Raw genomic sequence first — 26,278 nt, forward strand, 5'->3', positions numbered from 1 at the left:
TCCGCATCGCGCTGACTTCATCACCGCCTCGCTCCTGACCCGATCTTGCCCTAAAACCGCCTCCAAAAGCACTGGAAGGCAGTGTCAGAGTTAAAGAGCTGAATTTTTCGTCTCTTCCCTCCGACATCTGCCGGTCGGTAAATTTCCACTTAAATCGAAGTGCCCTCCCCAATTAATGCCGAGGGCAATTTCGGCCCCATATTGTGTACCAGTTTGGTTAGCCCAGTCATTATGTAGATTAAAGTCGCCCATGATAACTGCTGCACCTTTTATTGCACGCATCCCTAATTTCTTGTTTGATGCTGTCCCCATCCTCATTACTACTGTTTGGTGGTCTGTACACAACTCCCACTAACATTTTCTGCCCTTTGGCATTCCGTAGCTCCATCCATACAGAATCCACATCATCCAAGCTAAATGTCCTTCCTTACTATTGCATTTATTTCCTCTTTAACCAGCAACGCCACCCCACCTCCTTTTCCTTTCTGTCTATCCTTCCTAAATGTTGAATGCCCCTGGATGTTGAGTTCCCAGCCTTGGTCACCCTGGAGCCATGTCTCCATGATGCCAATTACATCATATCTGTTAACTGCTATTTGCGCAGTATAAAATAGTACTGCAGTTTCATCTTTTGGGGTATGTTTTTAGATATATTATTTGTAATGGAGGGCAGTGTCCTAGGCCGAACCATCTTCAGCTGCTTCATCAATGACCTTCCCTCCATCATAAGATCAGTAGTTGCCATTCGCAACTCCTCAGATAATGAAGCAGTCCATGCCCGCATGAAGCAAGACCTGATGACATTTAGGTTTGGGCTGATAAGTGGCAAGTAATATTCGCGCCACAGAAGTGACAGGCAATGACTATCTCCAACAAGCGAGAGTCTAATCACCTCCCCATGATATTCAACGGCATAACCATTGCTGAATCCCTCACAAGCAACATCCTGCGGGTCATCATTGACCAGAAACTTAACTGGACTAGCCACATAAATACTGTGGCAACAAGAGCAGGTCAGAGGCTGGGTATTCTGTGGCAAGTGTCTCACCTCCTGACTCCCCAAAGCCTTTCCACCATCTACAAGACACAAATCAGGAGTGTGATGGAATATTCTCCACTTGCCTGGATGAGTGCAGCTCCAACAACACTCAAGAAGCTCAGCACCATCCAGGACAAAGCAGCCCACTTGATTGGCACCCCATCCACCACTTTAAACATTCACTCCCTCCACCACCGGCGGCATCGTAGCTGCAGTGTGAACCATCTACAAGATGCCCTGCAGCAACTTGCCAAGGCTTCTTTGGCAGCACCTCCCAAACCCACCACCTTTACCATCTAGAAGGACAAGGGCAGAAGGTGCATGGGAACATCACCACCTCCACGTTCCCCTCCAAGTTGCACACCATCCTGACTTGGAAGTATGTCACCGTTCCTTCATCGTGGCTGGGTCAAAATCCTGAAACTTCCTCCCTGACAGCAGTGTGGGAGTACCTTCACCACAAGGACTGCAGTCGTTCAAGGCGGCGGCCCACAACCACCTTCTAAAGGGCAATTAAGGATGGGCAATAACTACTAGCCTTGCCAGTGACACCCACATCCCATGAACAAATTTTTTAAAAGTCCAGTCTGGTAAGTGAGCACGATTTTCTGGTGTTTAACTCTTAGCCCTCAACTCCCCAGTTATAATTCGGTTATATTAACAAGTATAGTCTGTACATGCCACCATACAAAAGGGTTTATTATTATGGAGCTGGAAAGAACTAAGAACCTAAACTTTCTGTTGGTTTTACATAACATAGATATAAACTTTTACTACATCACAAGATCAAAGTTGCTTTTTAACTTTTTGCAGTTTATCATTGAAAGTTGCCAGACATACATGAATGGAATGTGAATGTCTCCATCTGTTAAGTTTCAATAGACACGATCAGCAGGAAAACAGTCCTCATCATTTTTGAATGTCACGCTATAACCCCCAGGCTCTCTATAAGTTGGGCTTTGTGCTGTTTCAAAGCAAGAATATCCCATAAAATTTTGAGCGGTGACATAAGTGCTGATTTTGTCCATCGTTGGTGCTCCATCTACCATCAGAAACCTATGGGGCAAGAGAATTAACTGGTATTGGGAGTAAAAGTGATACCATGGTTTGGGAGATGTGTGGCAGTGGACAACATTTCAGTTTTCTACATCTGTTTAATAAATATAGGCTAACACTTCACACATACTGAAGTGTGTTACAAATCAACAATGACCACTGAGCTTCCACCTCCCCTTCACCATCGAAACACTCGACTTCCGTGAACCCCGTGCTCCTGCAGTAAAACTCAGAAAGAGCCGTTATATTCACTGTTAAGGGTCTAGAAGCAAGCACTTAATGATTTCAAAGAGGTCTCCCGCCTATGCAGATCGGATCCATGTTGTGTCTTCAAAGCCGCCCGAGTTAAATATGAGAGGCAACGGGATGACGGTGGGTACCCGACACACTGGCTATTTTCAACATTTTTGCGGCCAACCCACCCCCAAACCCGCACACGCGGCAACGGGAAAATTTTGGCCTGAGTTGATTCTTGTGAAATTCTAAATTCGCAAAATATTGGTGCTGGAATTCCGCTGTCCCAGGTCCGTACCAATATTCCAGCACCAATATTTTGCGCAATGCGCATGCGCTGAAAACCGACTTTTCCGATCTATCAAGTTTCTAGCTTCTCAGATCATCCGCAGATCGGGAGCGAGGACATCTGCAGGGCAAGATTTCCAATATTTACGGATATCTTGCCCAGCAACTGAACTCAAAAATCTTGCGCCTGAAAAAGCAGGTACTTTTACAGGTGCAAGTGTTTAAAAATAGACAAAAACATTTTAAAATAAAGTTATAAAAACACATTTTATTCCTAAAAACTCTCCCTACTATGGTAAGTTTATTTTTAACAATAATTTTTAAAACTTTTTTAAAAATCGGGAAAATATTTTATTTTTATAAGACATAAAAACTTTAATTTCAATTAATTTTAAATATGTGTGGTCTGTTTTGTATTTTTTATTATTTTGTGTGATTGCTTTTGTTCCCATTAATAGCACTGAGAACTCGTAGATACACAAGTCTCAGTGCTATTAATGGGAACCTGTGAAATACTTACCTGTTTGGCTGAGCAGTCACACATGACTGCATCTTCTGCGTCGCGACCTTCTGCACGGGAGTGCGCTTCGCAGCGCGGGAGGAGAAGGCCTCCCCATCGGAAATCAGGACGCCTCCTAGACCACCAGGTAAATTCGTAAAAAATATCCAGCGAGGAGGCAATTGCCCACGGGAAGACCCCCGGAGGAATTTCTGGGCCAATATCTGTTGAAATGGCATTTGCCAGTGTCAAGACACAAATTGTGTAGATGTCACTAAACATTGTACACTTAAGTGACTCAATATGTTATATAACATTATGACTGTACATATTTTTTAGTGTCAATAACCTCGGGTGGTGGAATAATGTTCAATATTATAAGAACAGGAGCAGGCCATTCAGCCATTTGAGCCTGTTCCGGCATTCAGTTAGATCATGACTGGACTGCATCTTAACTCCAGTTACCCATCTTTGTTCCGTATCCCTTAATACCCTTGCCTAACAAAAATCTATCAATCTCCGTTTTGAAATTTTCAATTGACCCCCAGCCTCAACAGCTTTTTGGTGCGGAGAGTTCCAGATTTCCACTGCCCTTTGTGTGTAGAAGTGTTTCCTGACATCACCTCTGAGTGGCCTAACTCTAATTTTAAGATTGTGCTCCCCTTGTTCTGGAATCCTCCACCAACAGAAATACTTTCTCTCTATCTACTCTATCAAATCCTTTCATCATCTTAACACTTCAATTAGACCACCCCTTTAGCCTCTATACTCAAGGGAATACAAGGTAAGTCTATTTTGTTGCCTTAAAATTAAATTGTTACATTTACACGACTTGTGCATAATGAATGCTATTTTAGTAAATCAATAAAATATTCTTATCGACGAATGTTAATAGAAGCATTTAAAAATTTTTTGCAGCCTGAAGAGCTTACCAATGCCCTGGAGATCAGCAACATTGTATTCACCAGCATGTTTGCCCTGGAAATGATCCTTAAAATTCTTGCATTTGGTCTTTTTGGTTACATTAAGAATCCATACAACATCTTTGATGGAATTGTCGTCATTATCAGGTAGATTTACAGTACTTTATTCTCTCTCTCATTCTTTTGTTTTATATATTTGAACTTCTATTTATTCAACAGAGACACTTTGCCGTAGCTTGCAAATTGGAGTTCAAAGTGATATGGCAGTCATTAAAATTCTTCCAATCTCTGTTCCAAGACAAGAAATACCACTGCGATCAACTGTCTGTAAAAGGCTTAAAAAATATGAGCGTCAATCTTCTGATGTAGTAGATCCTAGCTGCTCAACATCTGGCTCGAACAGAAAACCAAATAATAAACCTGAGTTGAAACTTGGAGCTGTTCGTGTGTGATTGGAGTGCTGCTGCACATGAAATTAGTCACATGTTTAGCAGGGACCGATCTGTGGCACAACCTAATTGAGAAGTTGCCATGCTTGACCAGCGTGTCCACTCACTGCTCCTAGTCGTTGGCTTTCCCATTCATTGGAGGAAGTTGACAGGTTACACATCCCCCTAGAAGGAGGAAACTCAGCCCATCTAAGCACCTACATCTGCATTTGCTTCCACTCCAGCTATAGGTTCCCATTGTTCATCCCCGGATCTGTTCTCTCCTTGGTTCCATGCCTAGTTTTTCATATTCAGGCTCTCTAGTCCCTCAGCCCAAGACATCTCATCTGACTGCAGCTTGTTTGCACAGAATAGGAACCAAGTGAGACTTGCAAGAAAGTTTAAAACCTGAATATAGGAAAGCATACTGTTCGCAATTTGAAAATATTGGTCTAATACATTTTTTCATTAAAACGAAGAGACCAAAATCACTCCGTGTGATAGTATTAACAAAGACATTTGTATGAAATTCCCTTGTTTTCCCTTTTAAAGAAAGGATTGCCCTATTTATTTTAAATAAATTAACTCATTTGTTACTATGCAATTTCTTACTATGCACAGTGTAATTTCAACACCAAAAGTTTAAATTTGACAAGATTGTTTGAGGATACAATTACTGTTGCGCTGTGTTTATTTCTCCATGCCTGGACCTACTATTTTTCCATAACTTACTTGACACTGTTTCAGATCAGTCACTATCATGCGAAGAAATACAAAAATATTATAAAACTTCCTCAACCATTCTTCAGAGTGCGAGGAAGTTAACTTTAAGAACTACTAATCTGAGAGCAAGCTTAAAACAAAAAACCTTTCGGAGAGACTGATCTTTCTGCTCATAAAAATAATGTGGTAAACATAATTTTCTTGTTTATTATTAGCGTGTGGGAAATTATTGGTCAGTCTGATGGTGGCCTTTCAGTACTGAGAACATTCCGGCTACTCCGAGTTCTGAAGCTGGTCCGTTTCCTGCCTGCACTGCGACGCCAGCTAGTGGTTCTGATGAAAACCATGGACAACGTGGCTACATTCTGCATGCTGCTCATGCTGTTCATATTTATCTTTAGGTGATTATGAAAATTCATTTGCATGGTATTTCAGCCTAATGTGTTTTTATTGCAGCGCAGCTAATTTAATTTTACTTACCATGCAACGTACAAAAATATCAGGCAGGTAAAGACCAGCTAGTCCATCAAGCCTCTCCCACACTCATGTTGGCTGGCGCATCGTGATTAGACACTTCCTTACCTCCGCCGACTTAGCCATGTGATCCCCTGGGAGAGGCAAAAACCCAGAGTCAATAAGGGAAAAAGTGGAAAAGTTCCTCTCCAATCTCCTCAGGCGATCGAAACCAGTCCAGGCGATCACATGGACCATGAGTTATGTGTAAAGACGTGATGCGATCTCTGTTGCAGTCAAGATCTAGTCCAGCTCCCTCCTGAAGGAGAATTTAGTTTTTTTTTAAACAAAATGTTTCATGTCTGTGTTCTTAGTGATGTAAGACATATTTTAAAAGCATCCTGGGGGTCAGGGGTGATGTGCTGCTGGCTAGCATGTCTGTTATGCTGTTCCTAATTTTGTAAAGGTTATTCTGCTTTGACACACAGTATTCTGGGCATGCACCTGTTTGGATGTAAATTCAGCTTGAAGACTGAGAATGGAGACACAATCCCAGACAGAAAAAATTTTGATTCTTTATTGTGGGCAATTGTCACTGTGTTTCAGGTGAGGCTCTGCCATGAAAGGGAAAGATGCTGTTGTTGTATTGCAAGTAATAATGAGATAATTGACATTGGATTTTTTTTCAAGTAGCAATCTTGTGGCATATTTGCAGCATTGTTTGATTGCCATTGTTTATAGATAGCAGTGTACATATTTCATTTTTTAATTGAACATAATTTTGCTGCAATGTATTTTACACACACATGTATTTTTAACCATATGATTCTGTGAGGACATGGTGTAATGTTTTTAACTTGATGTATGCCTTTAACATTCACCTAACACCATCACATATTGTGCTGGCAATTTGGAATAAGAATGCTAGCAACTCTTAAACACTCCATAGCTTCATGATCAAATGGTAATGTCAAGATCTTTGTTCACAGATCCTTACTCAGGAGGATTGGAATGTGGTTCTGTATAACGGAATGGCTTCCACTTCACCCTGGGCTGCCCTCTACTTTGTGGCATTAATGACTTTTGGCAACTATGTGCTTTTCAACTTACTGGTTGCTATTCTTGTAGAAGGCTTCCAAGCAGAGGTAAGTTGTGTGCTAGATGTCACCCCACCTTTCCTTATTGAGCTCCTGCCTACTGTTCCTGTATTCTCCTCTATTCCGTCAATGGTTTAATCACTACAACCCTGCCTTTTGAAAATTTCTGCTTAGTTCCTTCCACATTGACACCTTCCTGCTTTCAAAAACCTCCCTTAAAACCTTTTTCCACCATATCTTTGGTTCTCCACCCTAGCTTCCTCATTCTGCTTCCTCTTGCCTCCCCTCCCTTCTCAGTGTCCACCATATGCCCTCATCATCATCATTATAGGCAGTCCCTAAAATCGTAAGACTTGCTTCTACTCTAAAAGTGAGTTCTCAGGTGATTGTACAGTCCAATGCAGGAATTACAGTCTCTGTCACACGTGGAACAGACAGTCGTTGAAGGAAAGTGTGGGTGGGGAGTCTGGTTTGCCGCACGTTCCTTCCGCTGTCTGCACTTGGTTTCCGTATGCTCTCGGCGATGAAACTCGAGGTGCTCAACGCTGTCATGCTTGTAACCTTCACATGACTGTAACATTTATGTAACAACACTGTACACTGTATACACCTGAGAAATGCACACCTTGACCACAGGGGGTGAACTTGTGGGAGACACTCCTCACCTGGTCATCCAGGTATATAAATGGAGGTCCCACGCAGGGTCATCACTTCTTGGTCCTGTGAATAAAGGTACAGGTCACAGAGTGACATTGTCTCAAGTACGTGCCTCGTGTTGATTTGCTGTAGCATGTAAGGACACAACATTTGGCGACGAGAAACGGGAATCAGTGACTCAAGAGAATGGCCACCGGTAGCACGGAGGAACGGTACTGTGTTGGTGAGGACTGGGATGATTTCGTCGAGAGGCTCCAGCAGAGTTTTGTCACGAAGGACTGGCTGGGAAAGGCAGCGGCTGACAAGCGAAGGACGCATCTACTGACCAGCTGTGGACCTAAGACGTACGCGCTGATGAAAGACCTGCTCGCACCCGAGAAGCCGGCGGACAAGACCTTCGATGAGCTCAGCAAACTGATCGGTGAGCACTTCAAACCGGCGAGCAGTATACACATGGCTCGACACCGATTCTATACGCATCGATGTCGCGAAGGGCAGAGCATACCGGACTTCGTTGCGGACCTTCGGCGCTTGGCCAGCCTCTGTAAGTTCACAGACGCCTGCAGGGGGGAGATGTTACGGGATTTCTTCATTGAGGGCATTGGTCATGCCGGGATTTTTAGGAAGCTAATTGAGACCAAGGACTTGACCTTGGAAGCAGCGACGTTGATGGCCCAAACCTTCATGGCGGGGGAGGAGGAAACCAAGATCACATACGCGCGCAACTCTGCTCCCAACGTGGCGTTGGAGCAGGGAGTTAACATGGTAAACGCGACTCAGAACCCCGCAGGCAGGCAAGGACAATTCGACACAAACCAGGCAGTAACAGACCATAGGGTGGGTCCTCAACAGAGACAATGGCAGGTTGAACGGATATTTACATCATCACAAGGGACAATATGTCCCGGGATGGGACCATTGCCACCCACAAACAGAGTGCTCAAGAGTAATCAAAGAGACAATCAGAGAGGAAAGCCTGGTAACAGCTCTTTTGTTCACAACAATCTCAGCTCATGCTGGAGGTGCAGGGGCAAACATGCTGTGAAGCCCTGCCGGTTTCAACAATTCATCTGCAGAAATTGTAACTTGAGTGGACATTTAGCCAGAATGTGCAGGAAGCCTGCAGCGAGGCTGGTTTACGAAGTGGATGAACCACAAGAGGGGTCTGCAAGGCAGGGGTATGCCTGGGACACAGCAATGGACGCTGGAGTTCAGCGGGTCCAGGTGGCAAACATCCACAGCTCATACACAAGAACGCCACCTATGACGATGAGAGTACTGTTAAACGGCATCCCGGTACGCATGGAGCTGGACACAGGAGCCAGCCAGTCACTCATGAGTGTCCAACAATTCGAGAAACTGTGGCCACTCAGAGCTAGCAGACCCAAACTAGAACGCATTGACATGCAACTACGGACGTACACCAAAGAGATCATCCCAGTGCTAGGCAGTGCAATGTTGGTGGTCACACATAATGGATCTCAGAACCAGCTGCCACTCTGGATTGTCCCGGGAAATGGTCCCGTGCTTTTGGGGAGGAGCTGGCTAGCCGAGATGAACTGGAAATCGGGGGATGTGCACACTATTTCATCTGTGGAGCGAAGTTCATGCTCACAGGTCCTACAAAAGTTCGAGTCATTATTTCAACCTGGCGTCGGGACTTTCAAAGGCACCAAAGTAAGGATACGCATCACCCCGGACGCCACACCAGTGCACCACAAAGCCAGTGCTGTGCCGTATGTGATGCGGGAGAAAATTGAGAGTGAGTTGGACAGGTTGCGAAGAGAGGGCATAATTTCACCCATTGAATTCAGCAACTGGGCAAGCCCCATCGTCCCTGTTCTAAAAACGGATGGCTCGGTCAGGATCTGTGGCGACTACAAGGCCACCATCAACCGAGTGTCCCTTCAGGACCAATAGCCACTTCCGAGAGCGGAGGATCTATTTGGAACGCTGGCAGGCGGCAAGCTGTTGACCAAGTTGGACCTCACTTCGGCCTACATGACCCAGGAACTGGCCGAAGAATCCAAGCTACTGACCACCATCACCACGCACAAGGGGCTGTTTGTCTACAACAGGTGTCTGTTTGGCATTCGTTCAGCAGCCGCTATCTTTCAGAGGGACATGGAAAGCCTGCTCAAATCCATCCCCGGAACAATCGTATTTCAGGACGACATTCTTATCATGGGTCGAGACACCGAGGAACACCTCTACAACCTGGAGGAGGTGCTACGCCGACTGGACCGGGTAGGCCTGCAACTAAAGAAGTCCAAGTGTGTGTTTATGGCCCCAGAGGTCGAGTTTTTGGGCAGGAGGATTGCCGCAGACGGGATCCGGCACACCGAATCCAAAATGGAGCCCAGGCCCGGCAACACATCAGAGTTGCGTTCATTTCTGGGACTCTTGAACTATTCGGGAACTTTCTCCCGAACTTAAGCACATTGTTGGAGCTGCTACATGTGCTCCTGCGTAAGGGTTGCGATTGGTTTTGGGGGGACTGTCAGGAACGGGCTTTCAATCGGGAGCCGGAACTTGCTTTGTTCTAATAAGTTATTTACCCTGTGCGACCCCTGTAAGAAATTGGTTTTGACATGCGATGCATCATCCTATGGGGTTGGATGCGTGTTGCAGCAGAGTAATGATGAGGGCCAACTCCAACCTGTGGCTTATGCCTCCAGGTCGCTCTCCCCCGAGCAGAAAGCGGGTATGGGATGGTTGAAAAGGAAGCACTCGCATGTGTCTACGGGGTGAAAAGGATGCACCAGTACCTTTTTGGTAGAAGGTTCGAGTTAAAAACGGACCACAAGCCGTTAACATCCCTGTTGTCCGACAGCAAAGCGGTCAATGCCAATGCATCAGCTCGCATACAGCGATGGGCTCTCACACTGGCTGCATATGACTACACCATACGGCACTGGCCAGGCAACGAAAATTGCGCTGATCCACTCAGCAGGCTTCCACTGGCCACCACTGAGGGGACAGCAGAGCAAAGCGCTGAGATGGTCATGGCTATCGATGCCTTTGACAGCGCAGGCTCCCCCATCACAGCCCACCAGATCAATACCTGGACGAACAGAGATCCCCTCTTATCTCTGATTAAGAAATGTGTCCTGACCGGGATTGGCCGCCCGCACACGGAGCATGCCCTGAAGAGGTCAGACCGTTTCACAGACGGATGGATGAGCTCTCCATCCAAGCCGACTGCCTACTATGGGGCAGCCAGGTAGCCATGCCCCAGAGGGGTAGGGAAGCATTCATCAGGGAACTCCACAGCGAGCACCCAGGCATCGTGCTTATGAAGGCCATTGCCCGGTCACATGTATGGTGGCCGGGAATTGATGCAGACCTGGAACACTGTGTTCGCAGGTGCATGACGTGTGCCCAGCTGGGCAATGCCCCCAGGGAGGCCCCACTCAGCCCGTGGCCCTGGCCCACCAAGCCATGGTTGCGTATTCATGTAGACTACGCGGGCCTGTTCATGGGAAAAATGTTCCTCATTGTTGTTGATGCGTACTCGAAATGGATCGAATGCATCATATTGAATTCGTGCACGACATCCACCACAGTGGAGTGTGCGTGTGCGGTCTTTGCGACCCATGGCTTGCCGGACATCCTAGTTAGCGACAACGGCCTGTATTTCACTAGCTATGAATTCCGGGAGTTCATGTTGGGTAATGGCATCAAACATGTCAGGACAGCGCCGTTCAAGCCGGCTTCCAATGGCCAGGTGGAACGTGCAGTCCAAATCATTAAGCAAGGCATGCTGCGGATTCAAGGACCCTCCCTTCAATACCGTCTATCGTGCCTCCTGCTGGCCTACAGGTCCCGACCACACTCGCTCACGGGGGTCCCGCCAGCGGAACTACTCACGAAACGAACACTCAAAACTCGGTTGTCCCTCATTCATCCAGTCTTGTCAGACATTGTTGAGGGCAAGCGCCAGTTCCAAAATGAGTGCCATGACCATAACTCAAAGGGGAGAGGGATAGAAATCGATGACCCTGTATTTGTTCTTAATCACGCTGTGGGGTCCAAGTGCTCGAGGGTACTGTAATTGGTAAAGAGGGGAATAGGGTCATATTGGTCAGACTCAACAATGGGCAGAGATGCCGCAAGCATCTGGAACGAGTAAAAAAAAAAAAAGGTTCAGCATGGACTCTGAGGAACCTGAGGAAAATCATGAGATGCTGCCTACACCACTGCCAGTGAATGAGCAACAAGAACCGTCAGCAGCATGCACAGTACCTGCGGTCAGCCCGGACGAGCCGGAATCACCACAGGTGACAAAGATACATGCCAAGGCTCAACAACCAGAGCCCCAACTGTGGCACTCCACGAGAGAGAGTCGACTGCCTGAAAGACTCAATCTTTGACCCAAATACGTTGGGGGGAGGTGATGTCATGTTTGTAACCTTCACATAACTGTAACCTTTATGTAACAACACTGTACACTGTATACACCTGAGAAATGCACACCTTGACCACAGGGGGTGAACTTGTGGGAGACACTCCTCACCTGGTCATCCAGGTACATAAAGGGAGGTCCCACACAGAGTCATCACTTCTTGGTCCTGTGAATAAAGGTACAGGTCACAGAGTGACCTTGTCTCCAGTATGTGCCTCGTGTTGATTTGCTGTAGTGTGTAAGGACACAACAAACGCCCTCCTGGATGCTCTTCCTCCACTTTGGGCGGTCTTGGGCCAGGGATTCCCAGGTGCCCGGGGGATGTTGCACTTTATCAAGGAGGCTTTGAAGGTGTCCTTGAAATGTTTCCTCTGCCCACCTGAAGTTCCGAGTAGAGCGCTTGCTTTGGGAGTCTCGTGTCGGGCATGCGGACGATGTGGCCCGCCCAACGGAGTTGGTCGAGTGTAGTCAGTGCTTCGATGCTGGGGACGTTGGTGTGTCTATCCTCCTAGTGGATTTACAGGATCTTGCAGAGGAAGCGCTGGTGGTACTTCTCCAGTGCTTTGAGGTGTCTACTGTATATAGTCCACATCTCTGAGCCATATAGGAGGACGGGTATCACTACAGCCCTGTAGACCATAAGCTTGGTGTAGATTTGAGGTCCTGGTCTTCAAACACTCTCTTCCTCAGGCAACCGAAGGCTGCGCTGGCACACTGGAGGCGGTGTTGGACCTCGTCATCGGTGTTTCCCTTGCCTCACTACCAACCTGGCGACCATCGATCCTGAGACGCAGAGTGCCCACAGCGCCTGGTCTGCCCTCAAGGCCACCATAACCAGTTCCTGCGAAGAGACGCTCGGTCAATCAACCAGGAAACACCAGGACCGGTTTGACGAGAACAACCAGGAGATCCAGGAGATAATAAGCCTCAAGCACAAGGCATTTCTGAACCTAAAGCAGCAATTTGGGAGCAGCAAAGTAGCTCCACAGGCAGCTGAAGGCAGAGGTCCAACAAAAAACCCGCAACCTAAGGAATAGATGGTGGGTGGAGAAAGCACAGGAGATCCAGCAGCTGGCTGACAGCCATGACGTGCGAGGATTCTTCACCGCAGTTAAGTCCACCTATGGCCCAAGCACCCAAGGCCCCACCCCACTGCTGGCTAAGAATGGGAGACACTCATTAAGGGCACAATGCCCGCTGGAAGGAGCTGGGGATATGCCCTACATACTTATTGAAAGCTCTCTGAGATATCTTCCTCCATGTGAGGAACACTTTTAAAAAACCATGAAGAGACTATAAAAACAATATTGTGGATATGATTTCTTCCACCAAAATTCCCTCACAACCAATCTGGAGAGGTGGTTGTGTGTGCAAGAATATGCTGCATAAAAAATATGTACTGAAGAGAATGGCTTCAGCTAAAACAATTCACTTCCAAGAAGGGGAGATTTTCAGAAACCAATAATTGAAACTTTTTAACAGCTTATACAAAGAATACATATCGGTGGTGGAAGTGCGAGTTCATTCACTTTGGAACTAAGGGAGATAGATCAGAGCATTTTCTAAATGGTGAGAAGCTAGGAACTGTGGAGGAAAAGGTGTTTCGGGATCCATGTACAGAAATCACAAAAGGCTAGTAGACAGGTGCAAAAAGTAATTTTAAAATCCTAATGAAATGTTAACCTTTATCTCTGGATCTGGAATACAAAGGGGTAGAAGTTATGCTACAGATATATACTCTGATTAGACTGCATTTGGAGTACTGTGTTCAGTTCGGTGCACCGCACCTCAGGAAGGATATATTGGTCTTGGAGGGAGTGCATCGCAAATTCACCAGAATGATACCGAGGATAATAGGGTTAAATTATGAAGACAGGTTGCATAGACTAGGCTTGTATTCCCTTGAGTATAGAAGATTAAGGGATGATCTAATTGAGGTGTTTAAGATGATTAAAGCATTTGATAGGGTAGATAGAGAGAAACTTTGGTGGGGAGTTCAGTACAAGGGGGAAAAGCCTTAAAATTAGAAAGTGATGTCAGTAGCACATCTTCACACAAAGGGTAGTGGAAATCTGGAACTCTCTTGAGGCTGGGTTCATAGAAAATTTCAAAACTGAAACTGATACATTTTTGTTCGGTAAGGGATAGGGAACCAAGGCAGATGGATGGAGTTAAGCTACAGATCAGCCATGGTCTAATTGAACGACGGAATAGACTCAAGGGGTTGGAACGGCCTACTCCTGTTCCTATGTTTGTACATTTTGCTTAGATGGCACTTGCAGGAGCTGACATTGATAAAATTGATCCGTAGCTATTTCTTTACCTTTCATGGTTCAAATGTTTACAACCTTTGGCCTTGAAGCCAAAGTGTGGAATATAAGCAGACAAACATGTAAACCATTGGCTGAAATTAAAATAGGGATTAATCAATTTTGTTTTTCTAACCTAAATATAACAGGTTCTACAAGTTATCTATTGTTATTAGCATTTATCTTTGCATATTAAATTAATGTTTCAGGGTGATGCCAACAGATCAGATACAGACGAAGAAAAAACATCTGCTAATTTTGATGATGAGTGTGAACGATTTAAAGATCCTTCTCCAGGTGAGAGTGACGATGAGTAATTGCTATTGATTGTACATTGAGAGATCAACCGTTCATCACTGCTGCCTTTGTATTAATACCTGTTCTACCTTCCGCAGAATTAAAAATGTATTCAGTCGTCATGACATCAAATGGACATTTGGATTCGCGAAGCAGCATACCACCACCAATTATCATGCATACTGCTGCTACACCTATGCCTACACCGAAGAGTTCACCATATATGGATTCAGTTCACACTTTTGTAGATTCCAGAAGGGGCAGTAGTGCTTCCATTGATCCTATGAATTATGACCAGAGGTCTTTGGTAAGCTGCTAAATTGAACAACGCTGTTACATTAATACTTTTTGGCACCTGTGTAGGTGTACTTCCTGATAGTTATGCTATTGTCAGGGAATTTGTATTACATGTGGTATTGGATGTCCTTTAAGTCACCTTCGGGTAAATTTTCAGAGACACTGCCCTGTATTTCCGTCAAGCAGAATCTCTGAATAAGTACTCTCATTTTATATTCATTTAACTTACAATTTTTTCTCACTAGTTTCTGAATCTGAATTCTGAGTTAACCAAGCTTTTGATCATTTGCCATAATTTCTTCTCATGTGGCTCAGTGACAAATTTATCTGTTTTATCTTATAACACTTCTGTGAAGCGCTTTGGGATTATTTACCAAGTTAAAGGTGCTATATAAATAAAAGTTGTTGTTGTTGAATTTGTAGGCAATATTTTGAACATCTCTGCAAACAAAAAAAAGACATCTTTGAGTAAATTTTCAACAATAAGTTAAACAGCCATTGCTGTTAAACACTCAAATTGTTTTGGTACGCAGTGATTATATAATAAGAACATAAGAACATAAGAAATAGGAACAGGAGTAGGCCATAAGGCCCCTCGAGCCTGCTCAGCCATTCAGTAAGATCATGGCTGATCTGATCATGGACTCAGCTCCACTTCCCTGCCCTTAACCCTTTATCCCCTTATCCCCTTATCGTTTAAGAAATAGTCTATTTCTGTCTTAAATTTATTCAATGTCCCAGCTTCCACAGCTCTGAGGCAGTGAATTCCACAGATTTACAACCCTCAGAGAAGAAATTTCTCCTCATCTGTTTTAAATGGATGGCCCCTTATTCTAAGATCATGCCCTCTAGTTCTAGTCTCCCCCATCAGTGGAAATATCCTCACTGCATCCACCTTGTCAAGCTCACTCATAATCTTATATGTTTTGATAAGATCACCTTGGGAGAGTGGGGCGGGGGGGGGAGGCCTTTCAGCCAGGGATAGTAGTGGGTACCAGCATCAGGAGGGCAGGGAAGCCTTTCGGCCAGAGTTAGGAGCGGGTACTGGCACCGGGAGGCCCTTTGGCCTGGGATAGTAGCGGGTACCGGGAGTGAGGAGGCGCTTTGGCCAGGGATAGTAGTGGACACCGTGGGAGGGTGGAGTGGGGAAGGGGAGATAGACTTTTGGCATAAACACTTTAATAATTTAATGCTGGTAAGTTGCTGCAATGTGTAAAGTGCTTGTGCAGGTTGCTGTGAGCTGGCCAGAATGTGTTGCATGTGTCACTTTCCAGCCTCAGCCCGCAGTGTGTCCCTCGTTACCCTGGCAATCCGATCTTTTTGGCACAGATCTTAGGCTCCACCACGAAAGCTAAAGGACAGGCTAGGCGGCGCCAAAATCAACAATTCAAACGGGGAAACTTGGATGATTTTTTTTAGCGTAGTTGGGCCCCCAAAAAACAGGTGTAACTCTTTAAGTACGCCAAAAAACAGCTTTGGGGAAAATTGAGCCCAATTGCGCATTTAATCAACTATGAAATACAACTATACATGTGACTACATTATATTTGCAATTCTTGGCATAAGCCAGTTGATACTGTATAATTTACCATCCTCTGTTATTGAACGTATAAAATTGTTCCTCTAATTGTGAGTGAAAGACAAACAAGCAGGCCTAAAACATACTGCGGCCAAAGATTGCATTTGTCTCAGCTTTTCGCTCTCCCTCGACCTATTTTCCTAATTTTATTTCTTGTTTTGAATTTTTTTTTCATTGTTATTTTCTCCAAACCATCATCTTTCCACATTGTTTGCTTCTATTGATTTCAGTATCCATTAAGTACACCTTGCATTAGCTCCCAATCTGTCACAATTTCTCTCTCGATCTCACATTTTACTCTATTTCCATCTCACTCAATCTTACATTTGCTGTCCGTCTCTTTAATATTTCATCTACACGTTATCTGGCTGACATTTTCTTTCTCTGGTTCTCATTCAGCTGAACTGCACTCGTCCGAAGTTGCGGGCAAAAATTAACCCCACTTTTTGGCTGCCCCCAACTCTATCCACTGCACTGCTCCCACTCTCCTATTCGGGACCTGGCCTGCATTGGTCTCATTAGTCACCTTAGAACTCATTTTGGTGTGGACGCAAGTCATCCTCGGCTCTGGGGGACTGCCTAAGAAGCGAGACTTTATTTTGCTGCTGCCAGAATATGAATGCAGCTTCTCATTGAGATCAGGAATTCCTGCCCACATTATCCAGTGGCATTCAATTTCTCAGAGCAAATGCGAGAGATAGCCTTAGAATTGCACTCAGGAGTGAGCGGCAAAAGCAGAATGGAGACTTGGGTAGGTGAGGAGGATTTGTCAGTTTCCTCCCCCCTTTCATAGAAACATAAAAAATAGGTCAGGAGTAGGCCATTCGGCCCTTCGAGCCTGCACCGCCATACAATGAGTTCATGGCTGAACATGCAACTTCAGTACCCCATTCAAAAGTCATGTAAACAACCGATCCTTTCGACTTATGGTCACGGGCTCCAAACGTATTGTTGCCTCCTACTCAATGTCCACTTTGAGGGCTGATGACATATTTTCAGCTACTAGTTTGAATAAGTTACTCAGTGCAACAGTGTAATGAAGCTGAATTACAGTTATGCAATGTAGGTGCATTGATGATTGTTATTTCAGCTGCATTCACTCAGTGTTGAACTCACTAACACCTCCCAACCAATATTACTGGTGATGTCATCAACAAAAAAAGTAGAATAAAAACTTCTGTTTATTCAGCATTTTATTGCATCTCTCTTAAATTCCTCTTAGCACTTAAATTATAATCATCATTATAGGCAGTCCTTCGAAATCGAGGAAGACTTGCCTCCACTTTAAAAGTGAGTTCTTAGGTGACTGAACATTCCAATACGGGAATTATAGTCTCTGTCACAGGTGGGACAGACAGTCGTTGATGGAAAGGGTGGGTGGGACTGGTTTACCGCACGCTCCTTCTATTGCCTGCGCTTGTTTTCTGCATGCTCTCTGCGACGAGACTCGAGGTGCTCAGCATCCTCCCGGATGCTCTTCCTCCACTTAGGGCAATCTTTGGCCAGGGACTCCCAGATGTCGATGGGGATGTTGCATTTTATCAAGGAGGCTTTGAGGTTGTCCTTGAAACGTTTCCTCTGCCCACCTAGGGCTCACTTGCCATGTAGGAGTTCCGAGTAGAGCACTTGCTTTCGGATTCTTGTGTCTGGCATGCAAACAACGTGGCCCGCCCAGCAGAGCTGGCCGAATGTGGTCAGTGCTTCGATGCTGGGGATGTTGGCCTGATCGAGGACGCTAACATTGGTGCGTCTGTCCTCCCAGGGGATTTGCAGGATCTTGCGGAGACATGGTTGGTGGTATTTCTCCAGCGATTTGAGGTGTCTGCTGTATATGCTTCACGTCTCTGAGCCATACAGAAGGGCAGGTATCACTACAGCCCTGTAGACCATGAGCTTGGTGTATAAATTATAATAAGCTTATAATTATAATTATCATGAGCTTAAATTATAATAAATTACTTTGAAATGCAGTAACTGTTGCCATGTTGGCAAACGCAACAAGCAAATGATACAAACAGTAACTAGATGAATGACCAGCTAACCTGTTTTGGATGATATTGGTTGAGGGAAGAATGTTGGTCAAGACACCGGGAGAACTTTCCACTGTTCTTGGAATACATCTAAACTAGCAGATAGGACCTTGTCTAACAGCTGGTTTGAAGGATAGCACTTCTGATAGTGCAGCACTCCCTCAGTACCTGTGCTCACGTCCCAGAGTGATATTTGAATCCCCAACCTTCTGGCCCAGAGTCAATAGTGCTGCCAACTGACCCAATCTGACATTAGGACAGAAAAAAGGTTATTAAAGTTAATTCTAATTATTTGTAATTGACCTTTGAAAGGGTTCCAAATGGTGAGACACCTTTCATGTAAACATTGGGTAGGTGATTCATTGCTGAATTAGAGTGCTAAGTTCAGCGCTTGCCATGTGTTTGTTTGTAGAGGTTCCAAAACAAAGAGGCCGAAATTCATCACTCACCGCCCGCTGCCGCCCATTGCTGCCGATATTCCTCCTGAAGATCCGCCCAGTGCCACTTTGGAGGTCATTTGTTGCCCGCCGACCTTCAAGGGACCTCGGCGATGAATATCCCGCCCAAAGTACCGTCCGGTACTTCGGCGGCCATTGGCAGCACTTTGGACGGGCGGAGGCCTTGATGAAAATCAGCCCCAAGATCACTTACCACAGCATTGATTAACTTGTGTGCATGTTCTATTGCTTCACATTGTTGACACAGTACAGCATAGCTTAACAAGAAGAAAAGCAGTAAATGGGAAAAGCCTTAAAATGTGAATAATATGAGGAAAGGTTTAATGTATTACCTTATTATATTAATAGCCCAGTACTCTTGCTGGTTTCTCCTCTCCATGTTATTGATTCTGTTTCTTCCATAAAAATGTAAAATGTAATTCTGATGTACATATTATACATTATATGTACACCGTATGCGAAATATGTTCTATCCCAAATGTTTGACAAAGAAATAGCAGCTCTTTCTTCACCAATACAGTTGATCTATCTCCCAAACACCATATTGTCCATGAGTGATAAGACCTGTCACAGTTTTAAATACATTAGAGAGTCCTGTACAGTGATAGGTCTACCATTTACAATGTTTATGACATAATGGAATATATATAGCATGATATGCTACAAAGTCTAATTTGTAGAGTACCTAGAGTACTGCATACAATTTTGGTCTCCGTATTTAAGGAAGGATATACTTGCATTGGAGGCTGTTCAGAGAAGGTTCACTAGGTTGATTCCGGAGATGAAAGTGTTGACTTATGAAGATAGATTGAGTAGTTTGGGCCTATATTCATTGGAGTTCAGAAGAATGAGAGGTGATCTTATCGAAACATATAAGATAATGAGAGGGCTCAACAAGGTGGATGCAGAGAGGATATTTTCACTCATAGGGGAAACTAAAACTAGGGAACCTAGTCTCAGAATAAGGGGCCGTCCATTTAAAACTGAGATGAGGATGAATTTCTTCTCTCAGAGGGTTGTAAATCTATGGAATTCACTGCCCCAGAGAACTGTGGAGACTGGCTCACTGAATATATTTAAGGCGGAGATAGACAGATTTTTGAGCAATACGGGAATAAAGGGTTATGGGGAGCAGGCAGGGAAGTGGAGCTGAGTCAATGATCAGATCAGCCATGATCTTATTAAATGGTGGAGCAGGCCCAAGGGGCCAAATGACCTAATCCTGCTCTTATTGCTTATGTTCTTTTGTTCTTATTGTTACCTGGTGTAAAAAGAATTGGAAGCAAAAGCTATAGGATAGACTAGAGTTAAAACTGATTTTCTTTAATATATAGTCAAGAGGATTTTACAAAACTGTTTGTGCTGTTACTGAAAGCAAGGGGAGGCTATAGGTAATAAATAAATAAGTGGCAGCAGACACAAATAAAAAAAGCAATTTCTTCGACCATTTGACCTTAAAAACATTTCCCAGTTGATAGATCTTCATTGGTACAGGTTAAACCTCCCTTATCCGGCACCCTCGGGACCTGGCCTTGCCAGATAAGGGATTTTGTCGGATGAAGGGAGGTCACGTTAAATTGGATGATACAGGTACTGAGCAAGGGGATATCTGGGCTGGCTGGCTTGGGGCTGGGAGTGCGGCAGAAAGATCATGGGGTGGGGGTAGTGGATCACCGGGTCAGGCCAGTGATTGCGGGAGTCGACAGCGAGGAAGGATTTCAATTTGATCATGTCGGAGTTCTGCGCATGCGCCACCTGGTGACTGCGAATGGTTCTGGACGGGTGGTGGTTCCAGATAAGGGAGTTCTGAATAAGGGAGGTTCAACCTGTACTTTTACCAAGCAAGCCTTTTTGACAACAACAGACAACGCAAAAGCTTTCCCCTCACCTTGTTTACGACAGTAGGTGGTAAATTCTTATAATGATACATTTGCAGAGAAAACATTTTAAGGATGCCCCCTGACCCATAAGCATCGGTTATATTATTTTTCTAGTATTACTACCGATGCATCATTGTATCTCTAACTGTTTAAATGCCGTGAAAGACAGTGCTATTGAAAAGAATGCCGTCATCATTGGGGCTTGCATAAAACACTTTGCCATGAGCTCGCTCAGTGACTCTGTTTATGTGTAAATACACCACTCGATGTGACACAATTATGCAGGTCAGGAAAGTTCCCACAGTGTTGTCAGAGTTGATCTCAGCCAGGGTGGCAATATGGGTACTAACATTGGCTTCAGTACCCCCAGGCTAGGAAGGCAAAAATGACCAAGAGTTCCCACCTCTGATCACAAACTAATGACCCCCTAGAGTATTGCTCTCCACAATTGAATAGCTTTATAACACACAAGGGCTAGGCTCATGTGATGAAAAGCTGTTGATGAGGCACTGCTATGGTGATAACATTCATGGAGCCATACCCCATTGGGAGCACAGACGGGAGAGGAGGTTAGAAAATTCAGGGGAAGGGGAGAAGAATCGATTTACTGTATTTAACAATTGGGATAATAGAATTGGTAAAAGCTATATTGTATCTTATTGTATTTATCTTTTTACTCTTTTATTGCTGTATATTATGTTTTCCAGTCCAGTATTCGCAGTTCACCTTGTGCCCCTTGGAGCACCAGCAGTAACTGGGGTAGTCGCCGGTCAAGTTGGCATAGCCTTGGGAGGGCACCCAGCCTGAAAAGGAAGAATCAATCAAGTGAAAGGGAATCTCTGCTCTCTGGCAAAGGGCACGAAAGCTGTGATGAAGATGATGAATCAGAAGATGCAAAGTCTAGCAAAGCTGGCAGTGGATGGTCCTTGCACCATCGAGCAGAATCTTTGGACATCAAAGGATCCTTTGACCTGCCTGAGCTACTTCAAGTACCAGTTTTGCGACATCCTGTGACCTTGAATCCTATGAGCATGACACCATGTGACTATCAAGACTGCAATGGCAAAACCTTACATATTCCAAATGAGGTCTTTCTTCGTATGGATAACCACAAAGATGACCCAAACGATTATGAAGATGAAATCGATGATGTAATTTTATCTACTTTGATTAATCCTTTGCATTTTGGGGGAAATTTTATGTAGGCTGTATAGAATCACTATGTCTTCAAAGTTGAAATTGCTGTGCAATATTAGTATTATTTTTAATTGGTTAAAGTTTTGTTAAAACAGTAGATGAAGACGTTTTGTACAAATGCGTTAATATGTTAGTATTTTACATTTTTCAATAGTCTTAATTTTTACTTAAAAACACAACCATTGCTGTCCCAGACATATGTTTAATATTTTGACTAAATATTTTTACAGTTCTTCAGCCAAATCCTAATAGCAAAATATCTAATAGATGCAAATATCTATTAGAATATTTTTACAGTGTGATTTATCTTTGCAAAGAAAAGTTCTGTTCCATAGATCATTTGAAGAAGGTTAATATAAAATTTCATTTTCAGAATTTCAGATAAGTTGAGGTACAATTTTGCATTGCTGTGCATCAGTCGCACCAATCCAACTTTTTGCAAACTCGGTGCACATTATTAGGTGCACAAGCTTTAGGCTCGCAGTTCACCTGAAGTACAGAGTGTTCTATAATGCGGCGGGCTTGAGTTTGAATGCCCAAGGTATGCACTCCCCTCATTAGGCACAGTAAATATATTTAATTATTTTTTATTCGTTCATGGGATGTGGGCATCGCTGGCATGACAGCATTTATTGTCGATCCCTAATCGCCCTTGAGAAGGTAGTGGTGAGCCGCCGCCTTGAACCACTGCAGTCCATGTGGTGAAGGTACTCCCATAATGCTGTTAGGGAAGGAGTTCTAGGATTTTGACCCAGCGACGATGAAGGAACGGCAATATATTTCCAAGTCACGATGGTGTGTGACTTGGAAGGGTACTTGCAGATAGTGATGTTCCCGTGCACCCTTGTCCTTCTAGGTGGTAGAGCCTTCAGGTTTGGGAGGTGCTGTTGAAGAAGCTTTGGCGAGTTGCTGCAGTGCATCTTGTAGATGGTTCACACAACAGCCACAGTGCGCTGATTGTAGAAGAAATTAAACATAGAAAACATAGAAACATAGAAAATAGGTGCAGGAGTAGGCCATTCGGCCCTTCTAGTCTGCACCGCCATTCAATGAGTTCATGACTGAACATGAAACTTCAGTATCCCATTCCTGCTTTCTCGCCATACCCCTTGATCCCTCTAGTAGTAAGGACTTCATCTAACTCCTTTTTGAATATATTTAGTGAATTGGCCTCAACAACTTTCTGTGGTAGAGAATTCCACAGGTTCACCACTCTCTGGGTGAAGAAGTTTCTCCTCATCACGGTCCTAAATGGCTTACCCCTTATCCTTAGACTGTGACCCCTGGTTCTGGACTTCCCCAACATTGGGAACATTCTTCCTGCATCTAACCTGTCTAAACCCATCAGAATTTTAAACGTTTCTACGAGGTCCCCTCTCATTCTTCTGAACTCCAGTGAATACAAGCCCAGTTGATCCAGTCTTTCTTGATAGGTCAGTCCCGCCATCCCGGGAATCAGTCTGGTGAACCTTCGCTGCTCTCCCTCAATAGCAAGAATGTCCTTCCTCAGGTTAGGAGACCAAAACTGTACACGATACTCCAGGTGTGGCCTCACCAAGGCCCTGTACAACTGTAGCAACACCTCCCTGTCCCTGTACTCAAATCCCCTCGCTATGAAGGCCAACATGCCATTTGCTTTCTTAACCGCCTGCTGTACCTGCATGCCAACCTTCAATGACTGATGTACCATGACATCCAGGTCTCGTTGCACCTCCCCTTTTCCTAATCTGTCACCATTCAGATAATAGTCTGTCTCTCTGTTTTTACCACCAAAATGGATAACCTCACATTTATCCACATTATACTTCATCTGCCATGCATTTGCCCACTCACCTAACCTATCCAAGTCGCTCTGCAGCCTCATAGCATCCTCGTCGCAGCTCACACTGCCACCCAACTTAGTGTCATCCGCAAATTTGGAGATACTACATTTAATCCCCTTGTCTAAATCATTAATGTACAGTGTAAACAGCTGGGACCCCAGCACAGAACCTTGCGGTACCCCACTAGTCACTGCCTGCCATTCTGAAAAGTACCTATTTACTCCTACTCTTTGCTTCCTGTCTGACAACCAGTTCTCAGTCCATGTCAGCACACTACCCCCAATCCCATGTGCTCTAACTTTGCACATTAATCTCTTGTGTGGGACCTTGTCGAAAGCCTTCTGAAAGTCCAAATATACCACATCAACTGGTTCTCCCTTGTCCACTCTACTGGAAACATCCTCAAAAAATTCCAGAAGATTTGTCAAGCATGATTTCCCTTTCACAAATCCATGCTGACTTGGACCTATCATGTCACCTCTTTCCAAATGCGCTGCTATGACATCCTTAATAATTGATTCCATCATTTTACCCACTACCGATGTCAGGCTGACTGGTCTATAATTCCCTGTTTTCTCTCTCCCTTAATGTTTAAGGTAGTGGATGGGATGCCAATCAAGCAGGCTTTTACCTCCTCCCTTCCCCATAGCACTGGGGAAATGCTGTTGGTTTGCAGTGTCCATATAAAACAAGCACTAGCTGGATGGTCCCTTCAGTCATTTGGGAGCTTGCGGTCTTAAAAGGCAGTCTGTAAAACAGCTATGGCAAATTTTGTTGGCTGCCTACACTAATAAATTTGACTATTTTCCATGCCTTTTCCTTCATTCTAGATGTCTGGTCCAGTTCATTGATTTTGCCAACTTGCCAATAAGTCCCTATCTGCCATCTCTGGGTGTTCCTCCATTGCTGTTTAACGCAGCAGTACCACAGTTATAGTCAGGGGCATTCCACTTGCGATACCTCTATATTTGCTGGTGAAGGAGGCATAAGATGGCGGTGCCTCGTATTTAATTGGGCATGTGTGTATAGATCAAGACATACCTACCATGATATGTCAGGGGAAATTTGAATTAGGAAGCCACAATTCACAATGGAGGCAAAGCACAAATATGCCATCTCCTGGAGCCAGATTTTCAGACCAGTTCCAGGACAGGATCAGCTTTGCCACTGCCTGACCAGGTAACTATGGCCTTGAACGTCTATACTACTGGTTTATTCTAAGCAACAGCAAAATATCTCACAATCAGAAGATAAATTAAGCTGTGACAGAATGCCTCATTTGTCTGGACAAAGTCCTTCATCAGTTTTCCCATGCTGCGAACAGCAAAATGCCATGCACTTTTACCATGTGGCAGACTTTCCCAAAGTGCAGGGTGTTGTGGATGGTATATCTGGCGCCTTACAGGCTCAATTCCTCAATACCACTCACTTCATGAACAGAAAGGGCTATCATTGCATTAATATGTAGGTACAGAATCACATGCAAGTGAATGCCTGGTAGCAGTCATTGCGGTAGAAACTCATACTCGTTCTTCACAACTCAAGCGTGCTATCATCAAACCAGTAATTCTTGTTATTTTTCACTTTTTTTCAACTTTGGTGGCATTCTGCTCTACAAATCTCCGCCTTTCACATAGTTTTCTAAATTTAAAGCAATAGTCAATTGATTATTCTAAGATATTTTAAAAATCTGATCTTTTGTTACTGATAAGTATTAAATTTCCATCGCTATTTATTTGTATTTTACAAGCTCATTGTAAATACTGACCTGTGTTCAAAGTAAACTGTTCATTTTGCTTTCATTACAGAGTTACTGTTTTAGAATCCGGAAATTTCTGGAGCCATACAAGCCAACTTGGTGTAAAACACATGAGGACTGGGCGCTCTATTTATTCGCTCCTCAAAACCGGTACACTGCTTTTGTTTCAGATCGCTTTTCTTTCATGTATTGACCTATAAAGCTACTTTTAACACTAGTAATAGGGGGGCTAAAAGATTATCATATATATGTAATTGGATCTTTTCAAGTTGCATACTGCGGTATTTTGCAAAAATACATAAATTAACTTAAATTGTTAAGTGCTGCTTTTTATCTTTATACCCATTATTTTTGTACTTTTCTATATAAAAAAGATTAAATTGATAAATTAATAAGAGAATGGAAGCCACTGCTGTAAAATATAAATTACAACTCACAGTAAATTGGCACAATGATTCTGAAACTAAATTATTATAATTACATATAGCTTTGAGATCGGGTTCATTATTAAAGAGACCAAACAACTGAGCAAGAATGTTTTAAGATGATTGTAGCTTTGTGAATACATACTGTACATGCCAGTGCAATGCTTCAGTTCTGTGCAATCAAGATGTTAACTTGAGCAATATCAAGAACTTTGTTTTCAATTAATAGTTGGAAAATGAGGAAGATTGAAATATGCCTCAGGTTTCCTTGATGACATGTTTAATAATCAACCTGGAATGTTGCTGATTAACTGTCAAATGAACTTCAATGTAGATTAGTGGTGAGGTAGTACATTTTGGTAGGAAGAATAAGGAGGCCACATATTCCCTGGAAAACAAGTATCTAAATGGGGTAGAGAAAC

The 26,278-nt window shown here is 44.0% G+C and overlaps 1 protein-coding gene across 1 annotated transcript in view; it reads left to right on the forward strand.

The window, feature by feature from the left end:
- Window positions 1-26,278, forward strand: part of cacna1ha (calcium channel, voltage-dependent, T type, alpha 1H subunit a) — a 341,912-nt gene that overhangs the window by 212,764 nt on the left and 102,870 nt on the right. The window contains exons 9-16 of the mRNA XM_070901103.1: window positions 4,035-4,186; window positions 5,406-5,591; window positions 6,132-6,249; window positions 6,633-6,788; window positions 14,321-14,408; window positions 14,507-14,715; window positions 21,360-21,803; window positions 25,481-25,581. Coding sequence (XP_070757204.1) covers window positions 4,035-4,186; window positions 5,406-5,591; window positions 6,132-6,249; window positions 6,633-6,788; window positions 14,321-14,408; window positions 14,507-14,715; window positions 21,360-21,803; window positions 25,481-25,581 — 1,454 coding nt within the window. The remainder of the gene's footprint in view (window positions 1-4,034; window positions 4,187-5,405; window positions 5,592-6,131; window positions 6,250-6,632; window positions 6,789-14,320; window positions 14,409-14,506; window positions 14,716-21,359; window positions 21,804-25,480; window positions 25,582-26,278) is intronic.

Source organism: Pristiophorus japonicus, chromosome 15 (assembly GCF_044704955.1).
Source record: "Pristiophorus japonicus isolate sPriJap1 chromosome 15, sPriJap1.hap1, whole genome shotgun sequence".
In the NCBI taxonomy this organism is placed as follows: Eukaryota; Metazoa; Chordata; class Chondrichthyes; family Pristiophoridae; genus Pristiophorus; species Pristiophorus japonicus.